The sequence below is a fragment of the Oncorhynchus mykiss genome, chromosome 8 (assembly GCF_057628025.1).
Source record: "Oncorhynchus mykiss isolate SJ-2025 chromosome 8, ASM5762802v1, whole genome shotgun sequence".
Taxonomy (NCBI): domain Eukaryota; kingdom Metazoa; phylum Chordata; class Actinopteri; order Salmoniformes; family Salmonidae; genus Oncorhynchus; species Oncorhynchus mykiss.
In genome coordinates, this window is record NC_143029.1 from 23477555 (window position 1) to 23494520 (window position 16966).

General features: G+C 43.7%; 1 protein-coding gene across 17 annotated transcripts in view; it reads left to right on the top strand.

Moving 5' to 3' along the window:
- The window catches only part of adgrg6 (adhesion G protein-coupled receptor G6), a 53908-nt gene that overhangs the window by 17640 nt on the left and 19302 nt on the right, over positions 1-16966 (top strand). For 3 of the 17 annotated variants that reach the window (XM_090242958.1, XM_090242957.1, XM_090242949.1), the window contains exons 3-7: positions 897-1247; positions 3493-4095; positions 5508-5555; positions 7699-7764; positions 9095-9163. In XM_090242958.1, the coding sequence (XP_090099084.1) occupies positions 897-1247; positions 3493-4095; positions 5508-5555; positions 7699-7764; positions 9095-9163 (1137 nt within the window). The remainder of the gene's footprint in view (positions 1-896; positions 1248-3492; positions 4096-5507; positions 5556-7698; positions 7765-9094; positions 9164-16966) is intronic. The other 14 variants (XM_090242959.1, XM_090242951.1, XM_090242961.1 and 11 more) reach the window with 10 other exon arrangements.

Below are 16966 nucleotides of genomic sequence, written 5' to 3' on the forward strand. Positions count from 1 at the left end.
TCATAGAGAAAGACTTACAGAATATACACTGTTGCTCACAATCATGTTAAAAAGTTAGATCAATAAGCTAATGGAGAAGAGACAAACACGATTACTGGCCATACTGAGATTGCTGTATTTAATTATGTGTTATTACAGTTCTAGAAGACTGTATTACATAACCGTGTTAAATGACTTTGAACAATTCTGAAAGGGATCCCATCATTATGCCGACTTTGAGTGTCTTCTGACTGTACTAGCTACGTACAGTCCTTGTTTGAGTTGAGCCTATGTTTAGATGTCTGCAGACCACTCTCAACACTATTCACATTTAATGTTTATTTATGCTAAATAAAATAGACGGTCTTGTAACTTGTGTTGAATGCCGATCAAGAATGGTACTTGACAAATTTGCCTTGCTTTGCAGTGGTATTTTGCTCAAATGTTTCTGCCAATAAACAGAAACATGGTTTTGGCTCACACATTAGTCTGACCTGGATGAACATAAGTCATTGTTTTCTGAGTGAAGGTTTTTTTTCCAGCCCATTACATTTTTTATCCGTGCATAGTCTTTAGATGACCTTTAAATCATAGCTATGGTATTTTATTATCTCAACATATATTTTTCAACTGCATAAGTAGTATTAGTGTCTTTTTTCACTGACTGACTCTTGTCTCTTTGCTACTCCTAATCTAAATCTCCTGTAAGTCTAAACTTGAGATGGTCCCTGTTGTCTGACTCTATTGGTCCACTAACACAGTCTCTCTGACCTCTGACATTGGCCTTGCACTGTTGCACTACTGACCTGACTCCTCCTCCACTGCCTTACCTGTCCTGTCCTGGTGTCCCCTGGTGTCTTCCTGTACTCCCTGGTGCTGGGGTATAGTAGTGACAACATGTCCATGTTTTGCTTCAGCAGTGTTGAGCTGTAGTAACTCCAACTGCGTTGTGGTGCTCACGGACTCCCAGGGTACCTTTACCTCCCCCTGCTACCCCCAAGTGTACCCCAAAAGTCAGGCCTGCAAGTGGACTCTGCAGGCCCCGGCTGGATTCATTGTGCAAATAACCTTCTTCGACTTTGATCTCGAGGAGGCTCTGGGGTGCATCTATGACCGCGTCATTGTCAACACCGGAAACCAAGATGTGAAATTTTGTGGCTTGACAGCCAACGGACTGACGCTAAACTCCACCAGCAATGTGATGGAGATGTCATTTAACTCAGACTTTAGCGTCCAAAAGAAAGGATTCAATGTCAGTTACAGACAAGGTATGTTTTAAAGCGGGCACATTTTTACAGGTATACTTGAATGATTATGATTTTTATGGTTATTATTGTTATTACGATTCTTCTGTTTTATAGTTTGAATGTTTTTACATGACATTTTATTTTCTGTTTTGTACGTGGTAGTTTAGATGTTAGTGTTTAGCCATGCTCTATGACAGTAAGCTTGAGGTATTTAGAAGTAATTCCCCACGTCATTTTAGAGGGATTTCACGTTACACAAGCATCAAACATTCTCCGCCATTATACTAACCAAACAGCAACATTATGGCTTAGGACAAACATGTCTTCCATCCATTATGCTTAAAAAAGTACCCTTTTTCTTTCTTATTTCTGACACACGGCAGTGCTTCGGCCTTTAACATACTCAGTTCCTTTTCCTCGAATACCAAAAGCGCTAATAACTCAAATGTTGTATTCTCAACATAATAGTCAGAGAAACCTATGATTTCTAATAACATTGATTGTTTTATAGTGTATAGCCTATAAATGGTGTATGTTCGGTTTATAGAATCCTAGTCCCAGCCTTTATTTAGGCACCACATGTAAACAATGCACATCAAAGAGTTACAGTAAGTGTAATATGCACATAGCTCCACCCTACCCCCCTCTTCCAGTAACCTTTTAAAGAGCACTAATCCATCAAATTCACTCCTAGCTTGAATAGAACCTCCGATGTACATCGAGTCCAAGTGCGAATCAAGTGTCAGGGACGGGTGCCGTAGCTGTTCAATGCCTTCACATTATTTAATAACATTTTCACAAAATTCTGGAGACCAATTTTACTGTGAGAGACCACAGGACAAAAAGTTTCAGCCAGTCAAGTTGGAACATGGTATGCTTTGCAATATGCAAGCAATCTTTCTGTTGCTGTGAAACACCAGGGAGGCCAAGGAAACCCTGCTTTGGGGGGGTTTCCACAGTGCTTGGTTCTGGTTGGCTCCTTTGCTGTCCTCAAGCATTGGGTATCAATTTAACGCATGGCTGTCTGATGAGCTAGAGTTGTCAGCATCTATCATTTAAATTGAATAATTCATACAGTGTATCACATGAGTCTTGTGGTCTAAGTTCCTATTGGGTTTAAACTCAAGGTGATATCCCAACCGGCAGGCAACCTATTGAACTTGGTTTTCAATCTGTTGGCAGTCCAACGTCCTGCCTGGAGCCCTGGAATCATATGACAGTGTCACAGTAAGCCCTGGCCTTTCCGTATGGCTTGCAAAGCAGATCGGAGATCAACGACACAAACAGAGCCCTGCAGGATCTATCAAAAGGGCCTCTGAACTGTGTCAAATCCTGATACCACATTCAAAGCTGAGTTTTTCCATTCCAAATTGGCTGTCACTCTGGCAGTGGGGATGGCCAACAGCAACAAACCAGAGCTTCATTAAAATGAAACGTGTCAGAAAGTATGGAATGAGCGTACAGTACATTTAAAAAGGAACAGAAAAAACGTTTTTCTTCCTTTAAAACCTCATTTATTGGTGGGAATGGGGAATGTGGAGTGATAGTTGACATTTTCATCTTAGTGATAAGAGGAAGGCCTGAGATGTCACCTGCTGACTGACACTGTTCATCCTCTGGGCTGTGGAACACTCTGCAGTCATATAACGATGATGTGGAGATGGTGCCTCATTAAATGAAAAAACGTGAATAACGACAGACAGCAGGAGAGTGACACATGAAGCTTATTCAATCGGTTAGCCTATCATCTAGACGTGGTAATTTATGTAGTGCCTCACATTAACTTTTATTCTCCCACACTCATCAGTCAGTGAATTAGCCTTTTAAGCATTCAAAAGTCAGAGTATGACTGAATAGCAGTAATGGCCGGCATTAGTCAGGTAAATGGTGAGTTTACCAAGACATATGGATTATTAGTTGTGTCGTTATTCAGACAAGATGTTCTGTACAGTTTTATTTAGAGCCTCTGGTTCTACTGAATATCTGACAGTCATCTAATGTGGTGGTTCTCAACTTCAATCCAGGAGATCCACAGTGCTGGTTTTTGTTCCAGCCCAGTACTAACGCAACCGATTCAACTGATCAAAGGCTTAATGATAAGTTGATGACTTGATGAGGCAGGTTGAATTTTTAAAAACTTTTGTATTGCAGGCAGCTCTGCCCCGCAGGAAGAATGATTGTGATCGGTTGATTCTGCAGTTTAATTAGGCCTGGAGGGGAAAACACTTTGTTCTCTAATGCTCTTCTTTCTACTTGTGTGCTGTAGTTGCCGTGGCGCTGAGGAACCAGAAGGTCATGTTGCCGAACGGCAATGGCAAAGTGGTCAAGGTCTCCAATTCAGTGACCATACCGACCCTTCAGCAGTTCACCGTGTGCTTTGAGGTAGCCCGCTCCAACCAAAAGAACAAGGAAACCATCTTCTCTTACACCCGGCAAGAGGACAGCAGTGGTGATGAAGCCCTAAGTTTCGGAATGAACCAGGATGGAATGGCACTGGTCATGAGTAACGAGACATGTCTGGTAGACTCTATCCTCAATCCCTCGGACTTCACCTCCACCATGAAGCCGTTCTGTCTCACATGGGCCTCCACCACAGGCAAGGTGACCCTTTACTACAACAGCAACTACCGGACCAGGACCTGCCCTAACACAAGTGGGCGCTTGGTGGGGGCCGGGGGCCTGTTCAGGCTGGGGGGCAAGAATAGCTTCGATGGGACCATCTATAACTTCCGCCTCTGGGATAACGCCATGAGCATGACACAGTTGGCCGCCCTTACCTGTGACGCCGTCGGCAACGTCATTGACTGGGACAACAGCTTCTGGGACATCCCCTCTTCGCTGGCACAGACAGACAGAACACTGAGCTGCAGTGAGTATCCAAATATAGTCATATCCTTTTTTTTTATTTTTTTTATTTTTTTTATTTTACCTTTATTTAACCAGGCAAGTCAGTTAAGAACAAATTCTTATTTTCAATGACGGCCTGGGAACAGTGGGTTAACTGCCTGTTCAGGGGCAGAACGACAGATTTGTACCTTGTCAGCTCGGGGGTTTGAACTCACAACCTTCCGGTTACTAGTCCAACGCTCTAACCACTAGGCTACCCTGCCGCCCTTTGCACACTGGTATGTTCTATTTATGATGACTTATTTCCCATCAGCAGAACGTTTGACTGACAGAAGTCTATATATTGTTATCGGGACAATTTCCTGGTTCATTAGTAACAGTTCATGCAATATTATTCCAAGTGATATACTAGTTATGAGAGAACCTAAAATGGCATCTAAATCCTAAGTAACTCAAACAGTCCAGTGTTATCCAAACTGCTAAGGAAGATGAAAGCAGCAGCAGCAGGACAAAGATATGCTCCATGTCTCTACCTTTGAAAGTATTAGGAATCTGTTTGTAGCGATAGGAGCGTAGCCACAGCGAAAGGAGCCAGGGGTGTCGGGAAATGTCTGCCGATTGCCCAGTGCCCACTAGAGAATGGTGCTGTGTGTGGTTTAGCTGTGGAAAGTACGAAGTGCAGTATCATGCATTTCACCTACCCGTTATGAGTCTCACAGAACACACACACAGGCCCCATGGCTGAGGAAACACTTTTTTTTACTAAGTCCCATTCCCGAAACACTATCTGCTCGGCTACAGCTTGGGCCTGAGAGTCTGTGAAAGAGAGTTCAGCTCAGAGGACTTTTAAGATCAAATTGTAGGAGTTCCCTTCCCAACCCTAAGCTCTCCCTTTCACAGAGGTGCACAGAGAAAGATGTCTCTCGGGAACATTCCCCTAACTCTTGTGTTAGCCTTTAAACTGCTCATGGGTGTGGATGATCTGAAACATCCAGCTCTCTCTTTTGTACTCCGAGCAATGTTTCTCAATTCCATAACCCACCACACCGCAGTCGGAGTTAAGATCTCTGCTGCTGCTCCAGTTCAGAATCATACATGCCAGATGTGAAAGCAGATAGAATCTAGCTCTACTCTACTGTACACTATTTAGAAGAGGAGTAGGTTAGGCAATATACTGTTGTTCAGAAGTATATCAACGTCCTTGTGTCCTTGTTCGTCTTTACATCAACACACCTCCATGTTGCATTGTGGTCCATTAGATTATTAAATGTTAATTCACTTATTAATAAGTACATATGTTTGTCAAGACAAACAAATGCTTTGCTTTGCCCACAGGAGTTTGTTTCCATGTCACTGGCTCATGCAGCGGCTGCTAGTTAAATGCCCATGGCTGACTGTTGTGATACCTACTCATGTCAAGTTCTCTCTTTACAGTCTGTTTCCCACATTGCATACACTTAACAACAGCTGTTCCATCTAGTGGTGAGTGTGCTGCTAACAACTTGATTGCTTTGTGAAAGTTGCTTGCTTGAGTGCTTAGTGCCATGGGAGATGCATGTGAAATACGGTGTTAACTAATATAACATTTAAACTAATGGTTCCAGGAAACAGAGGGTTGCGTTAGTTATATTATGGAGGAACTTTCTACCTAGACTCTGGACGTAACATGTCAATGATAAATCAGGTCCCAGTTAGAGTCATCTACAGTCAATATGCCAAATCTGTGCACCGATAGATGATTATTAGTCTTGCGTCATACATTGAAAGCCTCAACTCAAGATCAACCAGGTGAAGTTCTAAGTTATTTCTCTGATCCCAGACTTTGTGTCGTGACAAAATGAGACTCTGCATGACATGATTCTGTCCCTGCTTTGAATAACAGCAATGTATCTGCCAGCCTCGTCTGTCCAGGGCTTCTAATGCAGGAAGCACATTAAAGACCCCATGCTTACAGAGCAGACAGTGACTTCTTAGGAACTAAGATGTGACAACCAAACCCCATGTACACTGATCCACAGCTGAGCCAATGATATTGTCAGGAGGCTGAGGGGCTCAAACCTTAGGTAGTCTGGTATGTAGTCTGGTATGTAGTCTGGTAGGTCATCTGATTGGTAGTCTGTTTGGTAGTCTGATTGGTAGTCTGGTAGGTAGTCTGGTATGTAGTCTGGTAGGTAATCTGATTGGTAGTCTGTTTGGTAGTCTGTTTGGTAGTCTGATTGGTAGTCTGGTTGATAGTCTGATAGGTAGTCTGATTGGTAGGTAGTCTGGTATGTAGTCTGGTAAGTAGTCTGGTTGGTAGTCTGGTTGGTAGTCTGATTGGTAGGTAGTCTGGTATGTAGTCTGGTAAGTAGTCTGATTGGTAGTCTGATTGGTATTCTGGTTGGTTGTCTGATTGGTAGCCTGGTTGGTAGTCTGGTTGGTAGTCTGATTGGTAGTCTGGTTGGTAGTCTGGTTGGTAGTCTGATTGGTAGTCTGGTTGGTTGTCTGATTGGTAGTCTGGTTGGTAGTCTGGTTGGTAGTCTGATTGGTAGTCTGATTGGTAGGTAGTCTGGTAGGTAGTCTGATTGGTATTCTGATTGGTAGTCTGATTGGTAGTCTGGTTGGTAGTCTGATTGGTAGTCTGATTGGTAGTCTGGTTAGTAGTTTGATTGGCCAAAAGTGTATGGCACTCAAGGCTGTAGCTGTAGTCTGTCTGGTGTAAACTAGCTCTGGGCTAATTATCAGGCTTGTGAAGAGGACTGGCCCCAGTGAAGCTCTTTGGGCCTTCAGTGGAGGAGTGAATGTCTGCATGGCTAAACTCTGTCAGAGATCCAGTATTCACTGAGTCCTCACAGTCCTGACCCAGGCACGATGGGGTTGTTTACTCTTGTTGGTCTACCAGTCTAGATATATGGAATAGCACTAGCAATTCATCCACATCAACCTAAGGCAAAAGGCTTTTTGAGTGGGAATGATGGGTACTGGCCTGGGAGTGACAAGAGTGTCAGTAATGACAACTCACATCCACTAACTGATATTAAACATGGCCTCTCCCTCCTCTGACATGTCATTACTTTTCATTACCAGCGATTATCAAATTGATTAGCCATGTCCATCAAGTCCAGGTGGGTCTGTCTCGCTGTGTTCTCCTCTGATCGCTCTTCTGTTTAAGAACATTAGAAAATATGCGAGGGGTGCACGCAAAGCAGCATCATCCCTGTATCACAAAGTGCTGCATATTTTATACAAGAGAGGAAGTGTTGGCGTTTGGACTGGGCACAGCTATAGAACAGTGAGGAAAATATCAAACTCCTCGCCCTTTTCAACAAGATGAGAAGTATTTAGGCTTTTATATGGCAGATCATTCTGATTATTTATTGACATTTCTGGGTCCCATACCAGCCTGAGAGCATGTAGCTAGCTGAGCGGCTGCTGGGAAACTGTCAATCTTTTTACAAGGGCGGTGCTTAATACCCAGCCCGAAGTCATGCCAAATATAAATGTTTGATGAATGTATAATGTGTGGGCCTGTACTGAAATTAACATAATAATGCATAAACTTGTTTGTGTTCTTTTTTATCACTCACCATGGGAAATATTGTTGATTAAGGTGATTTAACATGTTTATTTCCAATCCACTTTGAAGGTACCTCTGTACCCATCTACACATCACACACCACCAGCTGTTCCTCTCCTGGACTGAACTGCCCAGGTAGGAAACCAATGACTGTTACGCATATTAATCATTTACAACAGACAGTACAATGATTATCAAGCATCACACAATAATCAATTATTAAATGTGATTGAATATTGATTAACATACTTACAGACATACCATTTGACCCTTCTTCCACATGTTTGTGTGTAAGCTCCTTGTTATGTTTTATTCATCTTGTTTTAGTTTTTTTTAACATATTTTACATATTTACATCCTGCCAGCATTTTAAAAAGCACACAGTGCTTCACTCTTTCTACGTCACTTTGCATTGATGGCCACGGTATCGAGTCAATGCAGATTATGACGTCATTTTATGGAGCCTCTGTGGAATCACATAGAAATGGGTCCAGTTTGACCCCATGTTCTGGATAAGATGATGCAGGGTTAATATGGCCTCTCCTTCCCATAGACATCAGCCAGAGCTAGATGTTGACTTACAAGCGACACTTTCCAAAATGTCAGTTCTCTTGCTGTGAGCAAATCTATTAAGCTCTGTCTATGGTGCATTTATTCAGAGGTCAACTCTTATATACTTTGCTTATCAGAAACACCTGTAGCACTGTGCTGGAGATTCATCAAGGTGATTGGATGAAAATAAATGAGACAAGGATGAAGCCCATCAAATAATGGCCTCTGTGGCTTGTGATGGCTTAATGCAGGGTTTCACTATAGGCGGTGGGAGATTTTATTATTCGGCCTGCCAAGTTTTTTGAAGAAAAAATATGTAAATATTTAGACATAAAAGACTGTAAAATCACCAGGAAATGAGCTCAATGTGATTTTAATTTAGGAAATCTGTCCAAGAATTCACATGTATAAATAGAGACATGTGCGATCGTATCCCAACGTAATCAAGGTTTGATGTGATTCTGTTTTTCTCAAATACTATATCTGATTGAGATTCTTGTGGTCAATTTGCAGTGTACAAATGATTTAGAACTATGTTCCAGCCCCCCGACCATCTGCTCAAGGACAAATTGCCCTACGGCTGAATGTAATTGGGGACCCCTGACTTTGTGTATGTTTTACAGAAGAAATAACTTTCAACTCTAAACCTGTTGATCCTATCCTAGTAGAAACCGTATGTTTACTGAGTGAATGTTAAAACTGTCTTTCATAGACGTGCTAATCATCGATTCTAAAGCTACTGCATCACACAACTGGACAAGATTTCTCTGCATATTTGTATTTATATTCCTTATGCTATGCTTCATTGCGCCATCAGTCATCTTTTGTGGCTGGTGGATGGTGCATTTGTGTTGCCTCACTTTACATCCAATTAATGCATATGTAACCTTTCTCCGTACATCCCTGCAACCAGCAACATTAACTCCTACCAGCTCATCCATTATCACCACTAACATGATTTCTACTAATTCAACAACCCACGGTAAGCATCCATCCCTCCTTCACATTGTTTGTAAAGAGCACATGTTATTTTCAGCCTATCTGTTGTTATGAAGGTAAGCCAATACGATCTACTTAAAGCTAGAATCCTTAGTTTGGACTTTTTTGGACGTATAAATGAATGATACAGACCCATTGATTCTTGAAGGAAATAACTTAGAAATGCCTCAACTATCATACGCCATCAGAATCCAAAATGTAAGCTTATTTTACTCCAATGTTTGTAAACAACGTAAATGTAAACACTGTATAGCCCCAAAACATGGTTGAAACTATAATCTTGATATCATGGATAATCAGTCCTTGCATTCATAGCTCTGTCTATGAATTTGAGAGTGATTACATTTCTTCAGGCCCATCCCTCAGCTTTTTACCAAATCAGATGCGGGTTGATGGCTTTGTTATTGTTTTAATAAAGGACTCTAGCTTTAATGCAGTTTGCAGCTGATGGATCACCCCTGTTTTAATCAATATGTAAAATGTCCACTGACTGACTTAGGGGATATTTACATGTGGCCCATTAAACTAGAGAGATTTAGGTCTTATCCCAAAGCCTCTGTGATTGCTCCGATGGTTCCCTCTCAAATACCACACAGCCAATTCCAATCTATTAAACCCACATAATACTGAATCCACTGTTTGAGGAATGGAGGTGCATTCACATCAACTTCTATCTAATCTAAGAAAATGTGTTGATAAAGGAAGTTTATGATTTGATTAACTGTCAATGGCTCATATGAAACGCTTGGTTAATTTCTGAAATTAAATTCATTTCCCAGCCCAAATAAATAAAGATTTGTGAAAAGCAGCCACCTGTTTTATCAAGTAGGATTTTGTAATGAGGGAAGACTCTTATTAAACATGAAAGATGAAGACTTGAAGAACAGCTGTGTTTGAGTTATTTGGCAGTTTGGTGGGTTGCAGGCCATGCAGTAGGTAAACACCATGTCTCTGATACTGTACTTCAGTGGAGGCTTGTGGGAGGAGCTATAGGAGGACAGGCTCATTGTAACAGCTGGAATGGAATAAATGGATGGTATCAAACACATCAAACATATGGAAACCACATGTTTGACTCCATTCCAAAAAATACCATTGCTGCCTTTACAATGAGCCTGTCCTCCTATAGCTCCCCCCACCAGCCTCTACTGCTGTACTTACTACCTAATGGGTTTAATGCAGGAGACATTTCATCATTTTCTTATCTGACCCATCGTTGAAGTAACGCAAGCAAGGTCCTGGGTTTTCCCTTTTAAGTTTGAAGCCACTATATATTGACTATATATATTTAGACATGATATATTTAGACATGACATCAATTGGATGGTTGAACAAGATTGATTTAGCTCACTGTACACTCTTGGAAGATAAGGTGCTATTTAGAACCAAAAAGGGTTCTTCGGCTGTCCCCATAGGAGAACCCTTTGAATAACCCTTTTTTGGTTTCAGGTAGAACCCTTTTGGGTTACATGTAGAACCCTTTCCACAGATGGTTCTACCTGGAACCAAAAATGGTTCTCCTATAGGGACAGTCAAATAACCCTTTTGGAACCCTTTTTTCTAAGAGTTTTGGTTATCCCCTATCCAAAACAGAGTACAATGGTTCATTTGACAGTCAAATGTAACTGTCCTGTCCTCAGGCTGTATCACAACCAGCCGTGATTGGGAAATCCCATAGGGCGGCGCACAATTGGCCCAGCGTCATCCTGGTTTGGCCGGTGTAGGCCGCCATTGTAAATATGAATTAAAGTTAAAATAAAGGTTATATTTAAAAAATGACCAACTCATACCCATCTACGTCTATGATCTCAACCTCAGCTCTCAATACTTCACCATATTTTATTCATCTCATACTGTCTGCTGTCCATCACCAGTTCTCTCTGCTACCACTTCATCTGCCACCACTACTAGCATGCCTCTAACTACCAGCTCAATAACTGGTAAGGCCATCTTTACTTCTCAACATTATTCTCCCTCTAGAGATGAGAATGCCTCAACCATTAACCACTTTGCTATTATACCCTCCTTTTGCTGTCTTGTGCTGTAAATGTCACCAGTTCAAACCACTACCCCGACCACTCCTGCAGCCACAACTAATGTTCCAACATTATCCAGCACAACCACTGGTATCTCTCCCAATGGAACTGATCGCAGTTTATGCAAATTGAATCTGATTATAGTTATAGTGCGAATTGCATTTTTCTGAATGTGTTACTTATAAGGCCTTTATAAACACTTCAATTTTGGTACATCCATATAATATGTCTACGTAGTTTAGTCTGATTTCCCTCTCAGAACATTTAGCAAACACATGACATTTGGCAGTAACTACATTGTCATTTACTTTCAGGAAAAAAGGTAAAGATGAGAGATCTTGCCAGTGAGGTTGTTAATGGCATGGCCACGTGTTGACCCATATAACCCCATGCATACTCTCTAGTGCATTGCTTATTGTTTGTGTGTGTGTGTGTGTTCATTTCACTCTTTCAAACAATTTAGTTCACATTTGCTGTCCTTGTCACCAGTTACTCAAACCGTTATCCCATCTGCAGCAGCCGCTACTAACACAACTCTATTCTACAGCACAACCAATGGTAAGATGTGTCTATTTGTTTATTCTTGTTTTGTACTCGGCTTGTGGCAGGTTCCTTCATGTGTCGGGAATGGGTTTGAAAGCAGTGCTATCCTTGACCAACTTGTAACTTTCCACATGGATTAAGCTGGGAAAGCAATTGTCATGGCTTCTCAGTGGGAGTATGTTTTCCCATGTGGCTTCCTTTTAACAATGGACTCAGCAGTGAATACTGTCTAAGTGGTTCTTGACATTTTGAAAACACCTCTAGTAGCCCTGTATTGTGTGTTTTGCCGTTATTGCCTTCCATTTTATTTTTTAACAATTCTTTTGACAATTTTCCACCTATGTTCTACCAGCACCGACAGCTTCTGCAACTACTATTGTTTCAAACCCAGCTACGACTAACTCACCTACCACTAACAACACAGTGCATGGTAAGACAGCCCACTTTCCCTTTTGCCTGTTAGTGACTACGGACTGATTGGGGAGAATTCAATATCAACTGTCTATTTTGTTCCCTTTTGTCTCAAATGTGTCTCTCTTAATTGTGAATTTCATTTTATATCCCTTACTCTTACTAACAGTGACAAATCCTCCCCTATTATCCCTAACTACCACTAACACACCAGCTAACATCACTACTACCACTAACACACCAGCTAACATCACTACTACTCCGAGTAAGGCTTTACAGAAAAAAAGTATACTGTATACCTTTGTTCAGTACACCTGGCCTCTATTACTGTAACTTTCAAGCACTTTGTGCAAAAAGACCTCAAAGTGTAGTCTGAAGACATGGGGCCTCTATTTTTCTATGTTTGGCATCCAAATGACTAATTACTAATATAATCAAGGTAGACTAGACGTCACAAGGTTTTAGGATGTGTTTATAACGGTGTCAGAAGTAGTTACTATACACAGCTTTAAAATGAGACACTTGACTAATCACATACTATTTCTAGCTTCCACTTCTTCAGTAGTTGAAGCTTTTACTTTGTTCTTGGTTTCTTCTACTATCATGTCCTCTGTCATTGCTCAGATTCCGCTCAGCTGGGTAAAACATACACTTAGGAAATCTTGAGATACTCTCCTTGCTGACTTAGTTGTGCTGTCACTCTTGCTAACATTGTCTGAAGCCACTACTAGACCACCGCCCTCGACTAACCTGTCTTCTACTGTCTTGTCCACCAACATCATTACCCTGGGTAAGACACACACATCTCCTTGACTTGTTTGTAGTGAGACGCAGCAGCTTCCTTTGGCAAACTGTTCTCTCTCTCAGCCTGCCTCCACCTGTCTGCTTGCCTCTCACTCTCACTCTATCCTGTCCTCAGCCAAAATGCATTTGACAATATCTGTATCTTTTCTGTCAACTCAAAATGAAGGTCTAGTTAACTGCCAGAAATCTAGGTGATCCTTCCATACAGCGGCTACTATTTTGTATTTGTTTATTCAGCTACAGTATATGCTGGATGTCAGTCTGTATTTAAAATATGCAACCTGCTTTGACCCCACTGTTTTTACATTGACTGGACTGGTGCGCCACAGACAAGGAGAGAACAGTGTATCTGTGGTCTTTGCTCTGGCTCACCCCCTGGCCAGTGGCCTCCTCCACCACCACCACCCCCCACACCAGGCCTCACGTCCTGCCTGGTCCCCACAGCTCTATAACCTCACTGGGCTACATCTCTACCCCCCTCTTCTGGCCCGTGAGGAAGAAACCTGAGGCCACCATCAGACCCATCCTCTAGCCGACCAAGCCTCCTCCTGTACCCAAGGTGATCACAACAACAACAGCGCTGGTGGCCAGTAAGATACGCCGTATCCAGGGCCACGACCAGTCCCCAGTGGTTGTTCCCAGGGTGAGCGGTGGATGTTGGGAACAGTAGTGATGAGGAGGACCTGGAATCTTTCCCAGCAGCGGCATCAGCATCACTCAGCAACTGTAAGAAGAGTAAGCCCATGGCCCCCACCACTGGGTGCCACTGAGTCCCAGCAGAGAGAACAGCAGCAGCACTGTGAACTGGACTAAGCCCCTGGTGGAGGACACATCAGGCTTTGAGCCATTCATTTACGACCTGGACCTAGGGGACAACCCCTTCAGCCTCTTCCAATATGACTCACCCTACTCCCTGGATGAAGGCCTGGCTCTGGCTGCCTCTGGCCCACACAACCTTTCCCACACTGGGGCTGGAGTCAGCACTGAGGGCCCAGACCGTGTGACTATGGGCGGCTCTGTTACTGCCGGGGAAATGCCGGGGAGGAGGGGAACATTTACACAATCAATCAGAGCCCAGTTTACCCCGGGAGGCGTTGGCAGGAGGCACTCTGGTAGAGGCTGGAGGAGAGGCTGGGACTGGGGAGCAGGGTTGGGTGGTGGTAGCACACAGCAGCTGGACTCAAATCCCTCCTTTCAGCACGGCTCCAGACAAGACAGGTGTGCAAATGGATCAGGCCCGGCCAAGCAGCGGTTTCAGTGAGCAAAAAGCAGAGAGAATCACACAGGCCCACTCAAATATCGCCACACAGTCTCCCTCATTATTAACAATAGCAGAGCTCAGAGTCTCTATGAGGGTCAAGATGATCTCTGAAAGTGACCTCACAATGGAGATCTCCAGACCAACAGTCTACTACACCCTAACCTACTCCCATACCTACCGTGTTTACTACACTGCAGCAGCTCCAGCCTCCAGATAGCCTATGGGCAGTTGTGATTACAGATTTATCGGTCCCTAACTCCCTCCACTCCAACCATACCTCACCCCACCTCTCCCTACCCTGCGTTCTCCTCCTTACCCATCCGCAGGATGGAACAAGGTGATGTTAGTCATTCAGGACACGTCAGGCTAGCTGCCACTGAGACCGACCCGGTGCTCTTGGAGAGTTCACAGGCGAGTGTGCTGCAGCCTTCAATGGAGGTTCAAAGTGATTTATTGATGCGGGAGGGCACAAGGCCCATTCCACTGTCTCTGTCAGTCCTTAAAACAGCTCTAACTTTCCTTGAGGAAACACACCTCTCTTCCTCTGACAAACACCACAGTGACCTGGTTTTACCCTCTTTAATATTGTGTTTTATTTCACCTTTATTTCACCAGGTAGGCCAGTTGAGAACAAGTTCTCATTTACAACTGCGACCTGGCCAAGATAAAGCAAAGCAGTGTGACAGACAACAACACAGAGTTACACATAAATAAACAATAAACAACAATAAACAAGTCAATGACACAGTAGAAAAAAAATAAAGTCTATATACAGTGTGTGCAAAAGGCATGAGGAGGTAGGCAATAAATAGGCCATAGTAGCAAAGAATTACAATTTAGCAGATTAACACTGGAGTGATAAATGAGCAGATGATGATGTGCAAGTAGAGATACTGGTGTGCAAAAGAGCAGAGAAGTAAATAAAAACAGTATGGGGAGGAGGTAGGTAGATTGGGTGGGCTATATACAGATGGACTATGTACAGCTGCAGCGATTGGTTAGCTGCTCAGATAGTTGATGTTTAAAGTTGGTGAGGGAAATAAAAGTCACCAGCTTCAGCGATTTTTGCAATTCGTTCCAGTCACTGGCATCAGAGAACTGGAAGGAAAGGCGGCCAAAACGACGTGTTGGCTTTGGGGATGATCAGTGAGATATACCTGCTGGAACGTGTGCTACGGGTGGGTGTTGTTATCGTGACCAGTGAGCTGAGATAAGGCGGAGCTTTACCTAGCATAGACTTATAGATGACCTGGAGCCAGTGGGTCTGGTGACGAATATGTAACGAGGGCCAGCCGACTAGAGCATACAGGTCGCAGTGGTGTGTGGTATAAGGTGATTTGAGGAATCAGTTGAGTTCCTTCTCAACTAACTCTCATCCTGTGGACAGTAGGGTAGCCAGTATGGTACTAAGTGAGAGTATTGCCAGTGAATGAGGGGATAAGGTTAGATTCACCTCTGGCTCTGGAGCAATCGTCAAATTTATGAACAATGTGTCAGACAGCAGTATGTTGGGCAGCACAGACAGGAAAGAGGGCTTTTATCCACTCAGTGCTAATCTGAGAGGTTTGTCACGTACATCCCATCTTTTTGTCACTCCTATCACAGAACAACTACACCACCAGGCGCTCCTCCCAGCCACCATGCCAGACGAATGGGCCTCCTCTCAGTCCTCACCTCCTAATACAATCTCCCCAAGCAGACAGGAGTGGATGGATGTGTTGCCCATCACGTTCAGATTGGTCTCTCTCAGCTCTGACCCCATGTCTGAGACAGCCTTGCCAGAGAAGCTTCATATCACCAATTTTCCCGAATGGGAAAGTAAAGATGGGATGGAGAGACACTCGGCTCCAGAGTAAGGAGAGGAAGTCCACGTCACCCGTAAGTGGCTCTTCCTCCTCTCCATCTCCGATCTCTCTTTTCCGCCCCAGCACGCAGAGCAACCCATCTGTATCCCAGCTTGGATACCATGGGACCTTACACAACTATGATGATGGATCTGAATATGTCTCCCAGACCCGCCCTCTCCTCCTCCATGCTAGCCCCCTCTCCCTCTCCAGCCCTGCCAACGCCATACATCAGCAGCACATCGTCAGAATATGGCAGCGTCGTTACCCATGAACAGCAGCAGGCATATATGCATGAATTAGGCTGGTCACGGCCGGTCAGCGGTCTTGGTTGTGTGATTCACACAGACACACACTCTCCGCCATGACCTCCAGGTCAGATCAGCTCATGTCCGATGCTTCTGAATCTCCCGTATTCCACAGACCGATGACAACAAACGCTCCTCGTATTGGAGAGCTAGCGCCTCACTGCCCACCAGACCAATGGCTGCATTCCGACAATCCTCTACACTCACTGGCAGCCAGTCAGAGCCCACTCAGCCTGCTGGAACTGATGGAACACTGGCCTGGCCTGAAGAGAGCAGAGAGAACACAGCATTGTCCACTTCCCCAGACACACAGCTCACTGCTGCTGCCTCTGGTAACCTCACCATTAGGCTGCAATTATACAGCCCACCACTGTTACCACAATTATGCAGCCTCCTTCTGCCTCAAACACACAGTCTGCCACATACACACAACTCACCACTGCCAATAAACAGCCAACTGTTTCTCCAAATATCCAGTTCACCGATACCCTCACCGACCAGCCTCTTACGGCCCTAAACACCTACCAGGCTGGGGCTAGCCCTGTATCAGTCTCCTTCACAGCCAACCACAGTGAGGAC